This window comes from Sycon ciliatum, chromosome 1 (genome assembly GCF_964019385.1).
Source record: "Sycon ciliatum chromosome 1, ocSycCili1.1, whole genome shotgun sequence".
NCBI classification, from domain to species: Eukaryota; Metazoa; Porifera; class Calcarea; order Leucosolenida; family Sycettidae; genus Sycon; species Sycon ciliatum.
Window position 1 is genome coordinate 66,627,457 of NC_088643.1, and position 18,186 is coordinate 66,645,642.

The 18,186-nt window shown below is 45.3% G+C and overlaps 1 protein-coding gene and 1 non-coding gene across 2 annotated transcripts in view; both read right to left on the reverse strand.

The window, feature by feature from the left end:
* Positions 1 to 18,186, reverse strand: part of LOC135804979 (CCAAT/enhancer-binding protein zeta-like) — a 44,565-nt gene that overhangs the window by 1,037 nt on the left and 25,342 nt on the right. The window contains exons 12-33 of the mRNA XM_065318962.1: positions 17,310 to 17,406; positions 16,794 to 16,884; positions 15,990 to 16,069; positions 15,426 to 15,460; positions 15,013 to 15,091; positions 14,539 to 14,601; positions 14,193 to 14,273; positions 13,225 to 13,272; positions 12,445 to 12,756; positions 10,649 to 10,755; positions 10,353 to 10,399; positions 9,704 to 9,726; positions 8,848 to 8,884; positions 8,504 to 8,570; positions 7,685 to 7,804; positions 6,670 to 6,851; positions 6,029 to 6,088; positions 5,517 to 5,576; positions 4,140 to 4,217; positions 3,674 to 3,750; positions 2,367 to 2,431; positions 450 to 489 (exon numbers count right to left, since the gene is read on the reverse strand). Coding sequence (XP_065175034.1) covers positions 450 to 489; positions 2,367 to 2,431; positions 3,674 to 3,750; positions 4,140 to 4,217; positions 5,517 to 5,576; positions 6,029 to 6,088; positions 6,670 to 6,851; positions 7,685 to 7,804; positions 8,504 to 8,570; positions 8,848 to 8,884; positions 9,704 to 9,726; positions 10,353 to 10,399; positions 10,649 to 10,755; positions 12,445 to 12,756; positions 13,225 to 13,272; positions 14,193 to 14,273; positions 14,539 to 14,601; positions 15,013 to 15,091; positions 15,426 to 15,460; positions 15,990 to 16,069; positions 16,794 to 16,884; positions 17,310 to 17,406 — 1,849 coding nt within the window. The remainder of the gene's footprint in view (positions 1 to 449; positions 490 to 2,366; positions 2,432 to 3,673; positions 3,751 to 4,139; positions 4,218 to 5,516; positions 5,577 to 6,028; positions 6,089 to 6,669; positions 6,852 to 7,684; positions 7,805 to 8,503; positions 8,571 to 8,847; positions 8,885 to 9,703; positions 9,727 to 10,352; positions 10,400 to 10,648; positions 10,756 to 12,444; positions 12,757 to 13,224; positions 13,273 to 14,192; positions 14,274 to 14,538; positions 14,602 to 15,012; positions 15,092 to 15,425; positions 15,461 to 15,989; positions 16,070 to 16,793; positions 16,885 to 17,309; positions 17,407 to 18,186) is intronic.
* Positions 7,967 to 8,062, reverse strand: Trnai-uau (transfer RNA isoleucine (anticodon UAU)). Its single transcript has 2 exons — positions 8,025 to 8,062; positions 7,967 to 8,002 (listed from the first exon to the last, which is right to left on the reverse strand). It is a non-coding gene; the product is annotated as a tRNA-Ile (tRNA).

The window sequence follows — 18,186 nt, forward strand, 5'->3', positions numbered from 1 at the left end:
CACCACTATCATGCACATACCGGTATGGTGGAAATATTCACAGAGCAACATGCACATGCGCGCACACAGACGCACACACACACACACACACACACACACACACACGCGCACACGCGCACACACACACACGCACACACGCACACACACGCACACACACACACACACACACACACACACATGGAGACTCCCTCGATTTAGGCTAAGGCCTGTGGAGAATCCATAAATACAAAATACAAAATACAATACACACACGCACACACACACACACACACACACACACACACACACACACACACACACACACACACACAGGTATGTGCACACACACACACACACACACACACACACACACACACACACACACACACACACACACACACACACACGTACACCCACATGCACTGTCATTATTACTGGAGCGTACATACACACAGACACAGCATACATACCTCTTCAGCTCCCATGAACATCTTGGACATGTCATCACTACTGTATCAACAACAACCAAACAATACAATGGCACATCACATGACTAGGAACTGACATGAAGTGGCAAGAAGTACATGAGAAGACTTATTAGTCTAGCGCTGAAACGATCATCCATCTAGCCCAATCGATTACTCTTTATCATAACGATCGATTATTCGATTATAATCTCTAAGAGGCCGCACCTGGAATATGTAAGTGGAATGGCCAAAAGTGGAAATATGTACAACATTTTGCACAAAAATGCTATGATCGATCGACGATGACAGAGTAAACTATTTTACTTTTACTCCGCGTAAGTCCAACCAGTAAAATTCCTCGCGTGAAGTGTGAACTGTACGTGTGCTGTTATGTATGTAGACCGGACGCGACCTTGACCTTCGAGCTTCATGCTCCAGCTTCGTTGTACCAGGGAGTCGTATATACCTGGGTTTAAATTATAGTATAAAAACCTCCAGTCATTTGCGTGTTCTAAAAAGCAGGTAATATTTCTGGTTATCACTCATATAAAAAAACCTGGTGCTGTAAAAAATCACTTTTAGGAAAATGACTGGAGGTTTTTTATGCTATAATTTGAATAGAATATAATCTTCGCCCTCGTGTTCACGGGGAAAAAACCCTCGGCAAAAACCCTCGGCTCCGCCTCGGTTTTTTATTTCCTGTAAACACTCAGGACTCAGCTTATATTCTATACATATACGACTCTCTGGTTGTACTACACTAGGACTGTACTCGATGTTTGAGCTCGCGCTGCATGCACTGCGCGTACTACGTCCTGAGCGGCTGCGACGCACGCGCAGCGCGTGCAGTGTGTAGTACTATGCATGCACTGCGTGTACAAGACATTAAAAATCTAAAAAACGCAAAATAATCGTAATCGGTAATCTAAACGATTGCTCGATCGTTAGAGTTATCAAACGAGTACTGGATTATTGGGTATAATCTTTTCAGCCTTTCAGCCCTGGTTATTACATCATTGATCAAGACTAGTGCACCTACAGGAGGACTGACTCCACTCATACTCGAAAAGCAAAAGCAAATCACCTTAGACACCAAACGCAGCACACAGAGGCTTGACTGCCTGCCGCCCATGGCACACAAATCTTCACTTGCCAGTGCCTCTCTGCATCTGTCCCTCTTTCCACTCTCCTTTTCTTGTGTACTCAGATGAGTATTATACAATGTACCGGCAAGAGTACATAACCAAGAGCGTGCAACTCGACGATCCCCCAGCCCACGGCGGAATTTGTTTATGACATCAGTCTTGGGCGGCTGTTTGGCTCGCTGATGCCATCATGCGTAGCCAGAGATCAAAGTACAAAGAATTTGTACATCACAGCTACGGTAGTCGAAGGAGAACAACGGACGATAGATCGATGTGTCCTGAACCTGGTGAACGCTCACCGTATCTACAAAAAATGCGCGGGAAAGCATACGCACTTGATCATACTTCAGCCAAAGAATGACGCAATAAAAAAATTCCGCCGTGGGTGAACCCATCGCAGCTCGAGATAGGAGTTGCACACTCTTGGTTATGTACTCTTGAATGTATGTATATGGCCTAGCTGGCCCAAGCAGCTTGCTGTCTTACAGCATTGGGTACAATGTATACTGTAATTTCACAAATTTTCGGTGTACTTTTATTTTCGGCACTTTCAGTGCGTCTGTTTCATACCTAAAATTTCAATACACCGAACAAACAGTAATACACATAATCCAATAGGGAACTGCTTCTCTGTACCTAAAATTTCTGTTCACCTATCCTGGCCTTTTGCCCTCATACCGAAAATATTGAGCATCTAAATTTTCTGAAATGAGAGTACACGCACGGCTTACAACCACCCTACAGCAGGTCACGGTCACGAGATCATTCGACTTACAGTCCAGCAGCTGATGCACTTGATGCTGTACCATCCTCATCAGAGCTGAGGTTCTCGAAAAGAGCCTATGCAGAAGATGAGAGCGGACAACAATGTACACAATTACAAATTATTCCCGTAGCTATGCAGAAGACGTTACTTCAGTAACGTCTGGCGCTAGCCAGGGTCCACTCAGCTTTAATTTGGTACTTGTGTGTGTGTTTGTTTGTTTGTGTCACGCCTGGCGCTATCCGTATCTGACGGGCAAAAAGCATAGGATGTTATAAATTTTTCAATTCTCCTATTTTTTCAGGCATATCCTGGGATTCGAACCCGCACTATCGCCCTACATGCATTCCCCCATACACTTCGCATTCATACCCATTCTTCCAAGTTGCTTCACGTTATTATCTTGCGTTTGAAAGCCCTATTTGAATATTGCGGGCAGCTGTATGTGGCCAGCTGTGTTTGATGGTACGGTACGGTACGGGAGACGGTGTCATATTACCCTCGATCGTACCTGTCCCGTACCTATCCCCTACCGTACCGTGCCATCAAAGACGGCTGGCCACAATGCATGTTCAAATAGGGCTTTCAAATGCAAGATCACAATGTGAAACAACTTGGAAGAATTAGTATGTATGCGAAGTGTATCGGGGAATGCAAGCAGGGCGCGCGATAGTGCGTGTTCGAATCCCAGGTTATGTCTTTAAAAAAAGAGGATTTTTTTAAAGAATTTATAACATCCCTATGCTTTTTTTTGTCTAGGTCATCAAGGCAAAAAAGCATAGCGTAGGGCCCTGAGCTTCCAAGCTCTCTCGTTTACAATAGGCACAAGCACAGGCACAGGCACAATAGTCACACACTTATGAAAAGGTTGAAATGCAGTTTGGTGTGAAAGAATGCACACCACTGTTGTGAGCAAAGAGTACACAAGAAAACCTGGTCCAGTATAATTCCCCTGATCCCCAATTCCCCTAAGTCATAGGCTGGGGCCGAGCACTTTCCGTAACTAGAAATTGGCCGTAACTCAGAACAACACATACTTATTGCATGAAAGTAAACATTTTTTTATGCCAATCAATAAGTTTGGGGCCGTTTTTCGTTGAAAAGCCGATTTTTGTGACTCTAGATGGGTCAGAAAGTGCCAGGTTGACGGATATGCCCGGATAAGAATAAGGGGAATTTACTGTAGTCATGACCTGGGTATGACAATGAACAAGGAAGAAGCTGGCTTGTTACTGTAAATCCAGACATATTTGTACGCGAAAAGTTTCGGACTGTGAGTCAATTGCACAGCGTGCAGGGCCTTGAGCAAAGGAGCTTACCTTCTCGTAATCAGCGTCAGTAAACTTCTTCTTTTTCTTCTTCTTCTGCTGCTCTGGCGCCTTCCCAGACTTGCTTCCTGGAGACCAATGGTATCACAAGCACAGTCGTGCACATTCCATGTTCAACTCATTCATACACAATCTACGGTCAACTCATTCATACACAATCTATGCTCAACCCATTCATACACAATCTATGCTCAACTCTCTTTATTCAAAATCTATGCTCGACGTATTCACTGAAGGAGATGTAAGAATGCTGGGAGTGTATGTTGTGCACTAGATAGCAGTGATGCCAACAACACCAGTACAACAGTTTGCAAGTGTTCAATAACTACTAGTACTACATGCAGCGTGGAAGGCTTTTTGTACAAATGGTGTTCAAATTAGTGCAAACTAGCCAGTCCATCATGTGTACATTTACAGCCCTGCTTTCTTGGTGGATACCATCCGCCATCACGCTCACCTTTCTGTGCTTGGTCCGCATCATCTCCATCACTCATGTCCTCATCCGACATGTCGTCCAGGTCGCTGTAGTTGAACTCTGTATTGTAGCAATGGTATTCACAACAGGTGCATGAGAAAACACTAGGGAGACAACACAGGATGATGGACAACTTCACAACTGACAATGAAAGGGGAGAGATGGTCGATGAGATACATTGCCTGTACAGTAAAATGTACGCACATGTAGGTAGTGTGTGTGTGTGTGTGCGTGCACGCGCGCGTGTGTGTGTGTGTGTGTGGTATGTGTGTGTGTGTGTGTGTGTGTGCCCCCCCCCCCCCCCCCCTCCTCGTCACGGCCCGAAGAAGAGGTGGCGAGATGTGGTGTCGACTGATCTGGCGGACCTCGGCGTGACCACCTGGCTTGAGAGTTGCCAAGATCGTCCCGGTTGGAGACGAGTTGCGAGTAGCACTCCACCGCCACGGCCCGCTCCTGATCCTCTTCTATGTGTCTGTGGACGCCCGTTTCGTCGACCAGGAGACCTGAAACGACATGCCAAGTTCTGCGCTCGTGTTCTCACTTGAACTTTCCGACATTCGCTATCATTGCATACGCAATGGGCAAGATCAAGGTGTGTGTGTGTGTGTGTGTGTGTGTGTGTGTGTGTGTGTGTGTGTGTGTGTGTGTGTGTGTGTGTGTGTGTGTGGTGTGTGTGAGTGTGTGTGTGTGTGTGTGTGTGTGTGTGTGTGTGTGTGTGTGTGGTGTGTGTGTGAGTGTGTGTGTGTGTGTGTATGCTCCCCCTGATCCTGATTCTGCCTTCCACTGCGCATGCGTAAAGGTCTGCCGTCGTCCCGGGATCTCAAGCGCCACACTCCGTACTGCAAAAGTTAGCAGATAGTCTCTTCACTATCATTACCGTCGGTGTTACGGAGGTAGCCTCAATTGAAGTATTATTCGTTCTCGTTCTGCTTCTTTGAATGTTGCTGAACAGTTTTCCTCTCCATGCTCTGCTAAATCGTTGCCTGTACGCGCCACGTCTAGCGCCTTGTTTCTACGCTAGCACTTAGCACCTTATTCGTCATCACGCGCTCTTCTTATCTACATATATGTGCTAAGTGTTGGTGTAGAGGCAAGGTGTTAGATGTGGCCGCCGCTCTTGCTATATAGTTCATTGGAGCGAAGGCACAGTTGTTGTTTTTCCAGAGTTCTGCTTGTGATGGTATTCTTCTGAATGGTCATCGAAGTAAATCTGAGTATGGTTCAAGACAGTTAGTTGCCTTTCGAGAGTATCTCTGGGTTTATGAGCCACAGTCGGCAATGGGCATGTTCAAGGTTCAAGGTGTGTGTGTGTGTGTGTTTGTGCCTGTGCGTGCGTGTGTACATACAAACTGTACTTACCTTCACCAAGCTCTTCGTCAAAGTCACCTCCACCCATATCCTCATCATCAGCATTGCCGCCTTTGAAATGTCCCAGCAACGAGAGAGAGAGAGAGAGAGAGAGAGAGAGAGAGAGAGAGAGAGAGATAGAGAGAGATAGAGAGAGAGAGAGAGAGAGAGAGAGAGAGAGACACACACACACACACACACGTAACGTTAAAAGGTTTACTAAACCCGTTTATACTCTGGAAAGTGTATGATGCGGATCAGGAGTTGTTGGAGGACAGAATAATATTCTTTCAATCTAACGAAAAGCAATGTGCATTACACAAAGTTACAAGTTGATGATCCTTACAAGATATGCTCTCAAGTCAACGTTAGATAGCAACATTACAATGTAATGTGCATGTGTTGTAGTGATATTGCAATGTCATTTTTGCTGATCCTATGATTGGAACGCAATGTGTTCTCATATCATTTCCATTTCCCAACTAACACCAGTTCATTCGAAAGACATAACATACAGCACATACCCAGCAGCTCGTCAAAGTCGTCTCCACTATCGATATCCTCGTCATCATCACTGCCTTCGCCTGCGAGACAAGAGAGAGAGAGAGAGAGAGAGAGAGAGAGAGAGAGAGAGAGAGAGAGAGAGAGAGAGAGAGAGAGAGAGAGAGAGAGAGAGAGAGAGAGAGAGAGAGAGAGAGAGAGAGAGAGAGAGAGAGGGAGAGAGAGAGAGAGAGGGAGGGAGGGAGGGAGAGAGAGAGAGAGAGAGAGAGAGAGAGAGAGAGAGAGAGAGAGAGAGAGAGAGAGAGAGAGAGAGAGAAAGAGAGAGAGAGAGAGAGAGAGAGAGGGAGGGAGAAAGAGAGAGAGAAAGAGAGAGAGAGAGAGAGAGAGAGAGAGAGAGAGAGAGAGGGAGAGAGGGGAGGGAGAGAGGGGAGGGAGAGAGAAAGTGAAAGAAAGGCCACAAAACACTTAGGCCTGGCTTGTGTGGAGAGAATCCTGTCTACAGACGTGTGGTCGCATGCACACTCAGATGTTCACATGTCCAGACACATACTAGTACACTAGTACTAGTATATAAGCAAAGTAGTGAACTTCACTTGCACATATAACTACATGGTACCAGTCTGAATACAAATTCTCTGTGCAAAGCATCAGACACTGGCCATACCTTCGCCAAGGTCTTCGTCAGAATCATCGTCACTGGAATCCTCATCAGCAGCGCCGTGTCTGCCACCTCTGCCACTGACAGGAGCACCTTCATCATCGTCACTGTCTTGCCGTTCTTTCTTTCTCTTACCTCCCTTCTGGCTTTGCTCTCTCTTGTTGCTCTTGACAGTGGTCTTGATGTCACTGTACCACCACCACCACCACCATCATCACCACCACCATTACCACCACCATCACCACCACCACCAGCAAGCAAGCAAGCAAGACGGATAGAGCAAAAATGACACGTCATAATCATTGTGTTGTTATCAGTTGAGATATGCTGCACAAAAAGGGGTTTCTAATGACTCTGTGCTTCACCACCCAGCCGAGCATAGCCTTATCTCTAATGTGCTTCACCACCCACCCAGCCGAACATAGCCTAGCCTCTAATGTGCTTCACCACCCAGCCGAACATAGCCTAGTCTCTAATGTGCTTCACCACCCAGCCGAACATAGCCTAGCCTCTAATGTGCTTCACCACCCACCCAGCCGAACATAGCCTAGTCTCTAATGTGCTTCACCACCCACCCAGCCGAACATAGCATAGTCTCTAATGCGCTTCACCACCCACCCAGCCGAACATAGCCTAGTCTTTAATGTGCTTCACCACCCAGCCGAACATAGCCTAGTCTCTAATGTGCTTCAGCACCCAGCCTAGCCTAATCCAATCTCATGGAACACTGATGGCTTTCACCACCCAGCCTATCCACATTGAATAAAACAAAAAAGACCTGCATGTGTAGTGTCCACAAGCCAGTGTTGGGTTACTGCATTTGGGTTACTGTGGTTGGGGTACTCCTTCTGAAAACGACTAAACACACACTGCGGTATACTCCTAACATATGTTTAGCATTGTTAGGATTCTGTTTTCAGGAACTTGAAGGAGAGGAGTGTGGCGAGTGTGTGATATGAATAACTAGAAAGAAGATGCCAGTGCGTTGGTCAGGCAGATCAATCACCGGCCCGCAGCCTACCTTGCAAAGTCCATTGACTCTTCGTCCCCCTCGGGTCCTTCGTCTGCAACGTCTTCTGTGTCATTGCCAGGCTTGCTCTTCAGTTTGTGTGGATGTAATTGATTTAGCTGCCGGAAGTATCTGAAATAAACAAGAGAAAACGTTCAGCCAGAAAACACATGAGGGATCAGAGAGTTTCTTGTTCCAAGAGCATCTTCTTGAAGTGTAAAACTTCGGTGGGACATGTACAAAAAACTCAATCAATAGAAGGTTATTTTGTAAAAGAGAAAAAAGAGCAAAAAATGCCCCAGGGGAGGCTCGAACTCCCGACCTTCGCATAACTCAGCAAGTCTGCACTGCTTATAAGTACGACGCGCTAACCAACTACGCTACTGGGGCGGGCACATCTCCTTATGCAGTATTGGCCTTCATAGACGCTCCGTACAGAAAAGCTGATTGGCGGATGTGATAAAAAAAGGAACGGTAGCAGGCAGGGAGTAGTAAAATATTATGGTATTCTACTACTCCCTGGCAGCAGGCGGCGTAGAGTGTCCGATGACTTATACCGTTGTCAAACGTGACTTATTCCGCTGTGGAATATGGACACGGTACTGACAGATTCTGATGGTGTCAGAGTGAGTCTATTCCAGAGAGCATCTTCCCTCTCCTTCTAGCAAACAACACATAAGCAGCTTCCTCGAAATCTGGCTAAATGGATCAATGAAAGACTTTGCAAAGCAGATTTAGAAGTACTGGCCATTGTCAAAGAAGCCAGCTTCCCATGACGACTCTTGAAAATTTCCCAGGCAAATGTTTTGAGGAAATACTTCGAATTCTCACCGATGATAGAAGACTTCGTCTGGTCGAATCTTATCCTCATTCTTACTCCAGAATGAGGTATGATTCACTGCAAAGACACAGGGAGAAACACAGGGAGCATAGGGTACACACACACAATATATATGACATGGGATATGGACAAAGAAGGAATATGGCAAATTCACTTGGAAACCATAATTATATAAGGGTGGGCTCAAATCAATTGAAATTTCATAAGCCATCATCGCACCCGTAAAAATTACAAGTTCAGTTTTAGTGATTTTCGTGCCATTGTCGTCATACTATACCCCCCCCCCCCCTTCAAATATCACATGCAGAACACAGCAGACACTTTGCAGACATACCAGGCAGTTCAGTCATCAAGTGAGAAGTCTCCTTGCGCTGAACAACACACAGCAGAAGCATACATAGAAAATCACACACAAAGAAAGGAGTGGAGACTTCCTCTGACTCACAAGCTACACAGACACAGACACACATACACAGCAAGGTGTGGGCACGGAAGTCAGATACTATGGATAGAAAAGACGAATAAAAAAAGATCTGAGTTGCATCTCCTCCGGCAAGCAAAGTCAGATGATGTAAGAGACTGGCCACAAACAAACAGTGGTTATCAGGATCAGATCAGAACATTTCCTATAAAACAGAGCCACACCCTTCCTTGGAGCCTGTGGACTATGAGCACACTGTAGCCTATGCACCAAATTAAAAAGTGGTCTAAAACTAAAAGTTCCACTCTTGTTTTCTTTGCAATCGTGCCGCATTGCGAAGACGTTGATTTCTTCTCAATTATCCGCCAATTGGTTGTTGCGAGAAAACAGGTCTCCCCTGGGATATTGATTGTCATATTGACGAGGAGGCTGGCGTTGACTTGCTACCACTGTACATACAGTTCTGTCCGCAGATTGAGTATTCGCTCCTGCTCTTGCAGCAGTTGCCGAGCACTCTCGTGTGGGGTAGTGCCTTTGCTGTTTGCGTTATGCAGAGCTCACTGACTCGTCAGTTTGAGCACTCTGGCAAGGTACGTTCGGGCCTGGTTTAAATCTGGCTTCGGAAACTGTATTTTTCATTGCTATCAGGTTCGGCCTCATTTTCTCTGTGCTGCGCTGGTGAGTCCACAAAGGACGAAACAGTTCTGTCCGCAGATTGAGCATGTTGTGGGTACATGCATTTTATGATGGCATGACTCAGCACACTAACCTGCATCACGGAACCACCATGATCTGAGCAATGAGAAACACACCGATAAGCAGAAGACACAATACAAACATAAGGTACGTGCTTAAAACATGCAGTGACAGCAACGGGACATTGGCATGGCAATCATCCGAGCTCGAGATTCGAGGAGACTGCTGGAGGAATGTGCATGATTGTACATGTAATGGAACTATTATCCGAATGACTGTGCACATTCAATCTACAGTATATAAAAAAACTTAAAAAAGTTACTGTCAGGGAGGACCACCTGTGACCACTGGTCCCAGACAACCCCATGACTAGAACCAAGATCAAAGAGGTATGAACCTGGGACACGGGGACCAGCTGCACATGGTGACAGCACTGCATAATGGTATTAATGCACGATCTATGCTTTAACAATACACAAGACTGCCGAAATAACTACAACTACAATGTACCATGTACCACATTGCACTGCACAGAGCAACGAGTATACATCACACACACACACACACACACACACACACACACACACACACACACACACACACACACACACACACACACACACACACACACACACACACACACGCACACGCACACGCGCACACGCACACGCACACGCACACGCACACACACACACACACACACACACACACACACACTTTACCTCGGACTCGTTTCTTAGGGTTTCGGAACACAAACCGATCTAAGAATCTGCAATGAAACACAAATCAAATTGATAGAGCAAGTCAACTTTCATACCGCTAGACTCGCTAGAATCACCAGCACTGGATGGTGGGTAACAGTTACATGCAACAGCTATCTAGATACTTGTATTTGCCATTGAACAACTCCACTTAACAGGCAGACATGCAGTCAGGCAGACGGGCGGACGGAGAGACAGACAAACGGACGGGTGGGCAGAGGTGGACAGACGCACAGACACCCACTGATCCCTCGTACCTGACCAGAGTGAAGTCTTGCAGTGGGTCACCTTTGTACGTGATGGTCACACCGGCCACAACCTGCTCAGCAAATGTCCGTACAGATGGGTGATAGTGCACTGCAAACTGTGCGAGTGGGAAGTAAACAAAACCAAAACAAAAAACAGACACAACCAAACTTCTAGCATACAGTGAATGAATAGTCACAGCAGGAAAATAGACACGCATCGACATGCATGGGAATTCAATCCTTGATCTTGATTAGTGGTGGATCTAATCTACAGTCACGGATCTACAGTCCATTTCAAAACTATAAACGCGCAGTGTTTTCGAAATAATTCAAATTTGGCTGGAACTTTTTGAGAAAAGTTTTCGGAATATTGCTCAGGTCCGCTCCACAATTACTCTCATATAGTTTCTGAACGATTGGATAACAGACGTCCAATTTGGAAAAATTTATGCACAAAGTGATCACAGATTTTATATGGCATAGATGCTGGCATAACGGTTTTTGCCTAGGTACACGTCTATAGTTTTGAAATGGACTGTAGTCAGTCCATCTTGCGAATATGACAACCCTCGATTGCCGATTGCGCATGAGAAAAGTGTCGCCTGTACAGGGCTTCGAAGTGCTGACGGCACACATACTTGACAACGCATGCCAACGAAATTTCTGGGTACAAACAAACTTTAGCGTCCCTTGTTCTTCACTGTGTTTGATGTATTATGCAGGTTTCTGATGGTCGGAATCGATGGTTTGCTTGAAGAAACAGCTTTCCTAGGTAGGTACCCCTTGCTGATAGTTAAAGGTTTGCTAGGCTGATGGAGTAATGACGGGTCTTCCTGGTATTTTGAAGGTGAAACAAAGGGTCCGCGACGAGCTGGCGAAAATATTTCAGAGTTCGGATCAGACTTCAATTCTCGCTTGCTTCAGCATCTTTTCCGCCTCGTAAAGAGGGTGAATTCAGGCTTGAAATGTGCTTGGATCCATACAAAAACTGAATCCAAGTGGGCTTGAAAGTGCTACGTCACAGCATAGCAACAATTTCAAAAATTCAAAAAACTGGATCCAGTTTTTGTATGGATCCAAGCACATTTCAAGCGGTCTTACTCACAGCAAGGTGATGTAGCCAGTGAAACTGACTGATTTGGCTAATGGGGGCGGGGTGACAACTGGTGGCGAAATAAAAGTCACTCCTGCATGCGACATGAGTGGGTTGCTATGCACCCACATACTGAGGCAATAGCAAAGTCACACCTTAGTAGATCCAAAATAGAAATCTGATGTCAACTTACTACTCCCTGGGTGTTTTTGACGTCATCACTTTCAAGCCCTATGGTTGTTTGTACCAGTTGCTACGAAGTCGTCAAGGACCTGACGTCACACTTCGAAGCCCGCGCGAGTTGTCGTTATTCATGAATCATGAGGTTCAAAGTATGCAGTCAAATACTTGAAATAGTCACCTGCGCCTGGGACTACAAGAAGTTGGTCTAAAGATTGTGCCGTTATTCGTGATTGGTTGTTATACCCGAGGGCGTTATTCATGAGGTTGACTGTACTCACAAAAGACAGACTCAGGGCCTGCACCTTATGGTTTTGATCCACCGGGGGGAAAGTGGCGTTCATGTACGTAAGAGAAAGTCAAGATGACCGGAAAGCATTCTGCGACAATTCTCTTTTTATCCTTGTTGCCATTTACCTTAAACGGAGTTGCTTACTCGCACACCGTGCAAGACATGAATACGGCATGAATACGGCATACACTTACAACAACAGGACACAAAATGAAATAGCCCGCTACAATGTACACACACCTGTCGTATTTCCCAGCTGCAAGAGTGCTCTGCACCACAGTACAGCGGGTTACGATGCAACGCTACGTAGTGCTCTTGCTGGCCTCGATCGGCAAAGCCCTTTGACGGCTTGACGCTACCGGCCGCCTTTGCCAGCTTCTTCACAGCATCGTCAACATCCCCAAAGTCTTCCGTCGTTGCTTCCGCATCGGAATCCTTTGCTGCGTGCGCTGATTCATCCTGCTCGTCATCAGCATCCTCGGAGTTGTCATTCTCGTCGTCTTCGTCATCATCCAGTTGAACATCTTTGAAGTGCTCTTCCTCTTCTGTATCCTGTACAACAGTGTGAATGTGTGCATGTGTGTGTGTGTGTGTGTGTACATGTGTGTAAATGTGTATGTGTGCGTGCATGTGTGTGTGTACGTGATGAAAGAGACAAGGAAAGTGAGACAGGGTGTCGCAAAGTGATACAATGCATCATGTGCCTTGTACGTACTTGTACTAGGGTCCAACAATCAAACCGCCTGGCCCAAATGAAATTATGTTAGAAATTTCAAAATTTGGCTCCGCACAAAAGGTTCTGTCTGAAAACTTGCTCCAATACAGCATTCGGCCAGTCACTCTAAGCTCAACTGATGTGATCTAAGAAGGTTGAAATAGCTAGCTGTCTGGAGATAGAGTGCTCTCAACCAGTATGCAACAGAGCATGAACCCTGTAATGAACAAGGAGGAAAATCTCTGAAGAGAACATCCACCAGAAAGCCAAACAAACAACACTATCCAAAAAGAGAGGAGACTTACCTCAGGCTGGTCAATAATTGTCCTGATGGCTGGCTGGTCAGTACACAACTACATGAGCACAGAGGGAAATACAGCAGCAGCAGCAGAATTGTTGGATAGCGAGCATGTAGCGTACTAGTTACACCAGAGTAAGTATTGGTAGCAAAGGAGAACAGACTCAAATTAATACATGCACTTGCCACAGGTATTCACTTGTGATTCGGCATAGAGTACCGAGTACATGTATTGAGTACCTGTAGCGAGTACTTCCTATAAACAGGCAGGCATAACTAGTCATACAGAACACACATACATACACACACAGTCATGTACTGTACACTACAAGAACACACAGACACACACACCCACACACAGACAGACAGACAGACGGACATACAGACATACAGACACACACACACACACACACACACACACACACACACACACACACACACACACACACACACACACACACACATACCCACACACACACGCACGCACGCAAGCGCGCGCACACACACACACACACACACACCACACACACACACACACACACACACACACACACACACACACACACACACACACACACACACGAGTACACAGTGTAGTAGACGGACTTTCTACCGTACCATACCGTATGTACCGTATATCGATAGACTTACTATACCGTATATAGTACATTATTTTTACTTACTATACCGTATATAGTACATTATTTTGCTCAATCTGTACGTTATTTTGTGTATGTCGTGTGTACGTTATGTTGGTGCATGCGCGTGTTGCTGTAGTATGAAAAGCAGTCTTCGTCTTGAGTTCATCATGTCTTCGTCTTGAGTTCGTCATGTGTAGTTGTGTTTCGTCGTCGTGTCAATAAACAGTCTTCTAAATGTAGTTATCGTCGTCCCTTTGAATAAGTGTGGAGATGGCACGGGACTGGGAGCAGGTGGAGAAAGGCCAGTTACTACACACAGTATCGGAAAGCTAACCTGAGAGATCATGAAGAGAGCCCCGCAAACAAACGACGGCGGCATCATGTTGCACACTTGCAGTACTCGCTTGATGAAAGCCTTCAGACAGGGCAAACAAAATGGAAACAGCCAAGGCACACGTTGTCACACAGGGCTGAAGTAAGTATGGTGAACTTCTAGAACTACATGTAAGTCCTCGGTTCAAACATTCGCTAAACACAAGATACTAAGAAAGATTCCTACAAGATGCTACTACATGTATAGATAATGGAGAAAACGCAGACGCAGAGATGTACACACGTGAAATGGTTGCCATGAAAAATCTCACAGAAGATGAGCAAACGGCAAGTTGTTTCCCACTTACCTTGACTCGGGATATCCTCGGGTCAGCTTTGATCGCTTTGTACAGCAGATTCATGAACACACTCTACAAGCACAGCATAGCGCCAGTCACCCACATACGCACATGCACACACACACACACACACACACACACACACACACACACACACACACACACACACGGACATAATTATGCACACAGGCATGCACACACACACATGCCACAAAACGACCCCAGACGATCGGAATCCCAGTGCCAACATTCGGCACAGATTCAACTTGTAAACATGCATCCAGTTGCTGAAAATTTCAGTTTTGCCTCCAGGTGCAGCAGGCACATGCATACACACAGACCAGCAATTACGTGTCACATTGGACAACACCATATTGCTACTGTAACAGGAAGCAAATTGTAGCTGTCACTACATTCATTGAAGCTGATACAGAATGTACTAGTACTAGGATGTGCTGATAAAGTCACAGTGCACTAGCCAACCTGCTTGGACGAAGCCACCAAGCGGTGATCCATTAGCTTGGAGTACAGGGCGCAATAGAAGCGATCTGATAAGCTTTGTCTGCAAACACATACAAATACGCACGCACGCACACACACACGCACGCACGCACGCACGCATGCACACATACACACACACACACACACACACACACACACACACACACACACACATACGCACAAAAAGTATGTCTGATTAAAATGTGGACAAACACCAACGTATCAACTAACAATCGTAAAAGGACCGAACAGTCACTGAGTGTACATGAGTGAATTTACATCCCGCAGGTACATCATGATGATGATGATGACGATGATGATGATGATGCTCTATAGGCTACACTATGCATGTGACTTCAATACAAACAGCTGCACCATTATCCATAGCACAGTACCTGGATTGCATGATTTGAAACAGTAGCATCAAAGCCTGAAGGAAACAATCAACACAGAATGCCAGTGAATGGTTAAATAATAATGTCAGGTACAACATGTTGATGACACCAACTGCAAAAAATCCATGAGGTTTAGCAAGAAAGAAGGAGAAAAATGCATACAGACAGGACAAGACATAAGGTATGCAGACAGACAGACAGACAGACAGACAGACAGACAGTCAGGCAGACAGACAGACAGACAGACAGACAGACAGACAGACAGACAGACAGACAAACAGGCGGGATAGATCACCATACTGATAGTAATGTAGTATGGAACAATGTTGATAAAAAAAGAGGTAATCCAGCAATTAGTTGACAACCCACAGTAAATCCAGATACATGCAGCACAACGTCTGCAAGCACTCATCAACATTCTTTCTATTGGTAAAGCAAATATCTGCATGTGTGCACACATGTGCGCGAACACGAGTGTGTGTGTGTGTGTGTGTGTGTGTAAGTGTGCGAGCTGCGTGTAGGCATAGACTAGTGTGTGTTCTCGGTGCTGAAAGTACTCCATACCTGTACACTGGCGTTGAATGTTGACTTGTGGACAGTGGAGTACAGTGTGTTGACGTGCACATCCAGCTCCTCATCCTTTACTGCAGACCCAGGGACAGGAAACACAACGGGAACTTAAATTCTTTTTCCAATAACACACACGAAAACGAGGCGCTGGGAAGAAAATGTATTTATTTCAAACACAACGAAGCATTCATTTACTTCAAGGAAGAGAAGAAATTCATATACAACCTCCGGATGGCTAACTGTTTCGACTTTGTTCTCCCCTCACCAGACAGCAGGGTGGTGGGAAATGGAATTCTATAGATGGTACACTTTCCAGAACTTTCCCTAAATCTCTCCAGCATTCAGCAACTTTTTGTTATTGCACTGAAACTTAAAGAATATCATAATAGCCTCAATGTTTGAAGCCCTGGACTCCAGCAGAGCCAGAAGTATGGTGTGGAATCTATTGTGAAGATGATAATCTCAAGCAGCATCTCTGGAACTAGAAGAATATAAGGAGAACACAGGTTTCACTGACTCGGCATTCCAGCAGGAACACTCCCTGCACCAGTAGTACATGCACGCACTCATACGCACGCACACACGCACACACATGCACACACATGCATGCACACACATGCACACACACACATACACATACACACACACACACACACACACACATACGTACACACACACACACACACACACACACACACACATACGTACACACACACACACACACACACACACACACACACACACACACACACACACAGACCGTCATGACAATCCTACGCACGACCATATCGCACTTACACTCAGCAAACGGGAATGCTCGATTCACACCGACAAGCAGCGCACTAAGCATTTTACTGTCCAGCTCCGAATCCTTACCAGAAGAACATTTCTGAGCAACAAAGTGAGATACACAAAAGGCAGACGACAGGGGATTCATAGCAAAAATGACATAAATGCACTGAAATCATTGAAAGATGAGTAATGGCCGAGTAGACACAATACCTCACCATCCAGAAATATCGATGAGTTTGCACGACAGATTATTTTCATTACAGGTGGGAGGGCGTTGACACAGTTTCGTGTCAGAAACCACCCGACACATACCTGCCAGCACAGATGTATATGCATGTGGTCAAAACACGCACACAGGTACACGCAGTCTCCACTTCTTTCGTTTTCAAAAGGGCAAGAGAGGCCAAGGTGGGCTTTACACTGAAAGCAAATTCGTTCCATGAAAGATCAACAGTGAGTACATTATCTCTTATTGGCGATGGTGCCATCGTGAGAATAAAGAATTCAAAGATAACCCCATACCGAGTAAAAAGAGAAATACACGGAGATGAGCTTGTTTGCCAGGTCCTTGTCTTTCCGGCTTAGTATCTGCTGGTTGAGGAAGCACACTGCATAGTACCTGGACAGCGTGCAAGCACAAAACAAAAAGTCACATCATATGGTAAACAAACAAAAACTCCAAATGAACATCTGCCTGAAGAATTCATGTACCCACTTCTGAATTCTCGACCTAATACTACCCCTAGTTGATCATGAGTATCATGTTTCCGGAGTATAAGCCGCGCTCAGATTTTTTGTCATAAAATTCAGACATCTATCCCATTGACCACCGTTAATTTGACCATAATAGTATAAGCCGCACCGACTTTTTTTGGTTGAATTACTGTTGTTTAAAGTGCGGATTATACTCCAGAAAATAGGGTAAAATAACAATTATTATTATGAATTCGTAACCTTCGCGCTCTAGAAAGTTTAGACGTATGTGATTTTCGCGATGGGTGTGAAGCCGCAAAAGTAAGCCGACGTGAACGTAGAACCGTAGTAAAAATCAATCATGACTCCAGTCGCAAACATGTCCAGGTGCAAGTTGGTTGTGCTCGCAAATCGTGAACTAAAATCGGTGCAGATGTTTCCAAGTTTACAACATTTATTTTCTTTTTTTGCTCTTATCTTTCCCTGTGATCTGGCTTTCATGTACTTATCGAGGAAGAAGAAAGAACATTGGTCAGTTGAGATATTCATTGGTTTGAGGGAAAGATGCAAATGGGAAAAGTCTGACGGAAACCACACCAGCACAAGTAATGCTTGTGTTGCTTTCTGTGACTTCCGAAGCTGTTGATTCACAAAATTCAATAGTCCATAGCTGTGGATTGCTTTGGAGTTTTAGATTCAAATACAG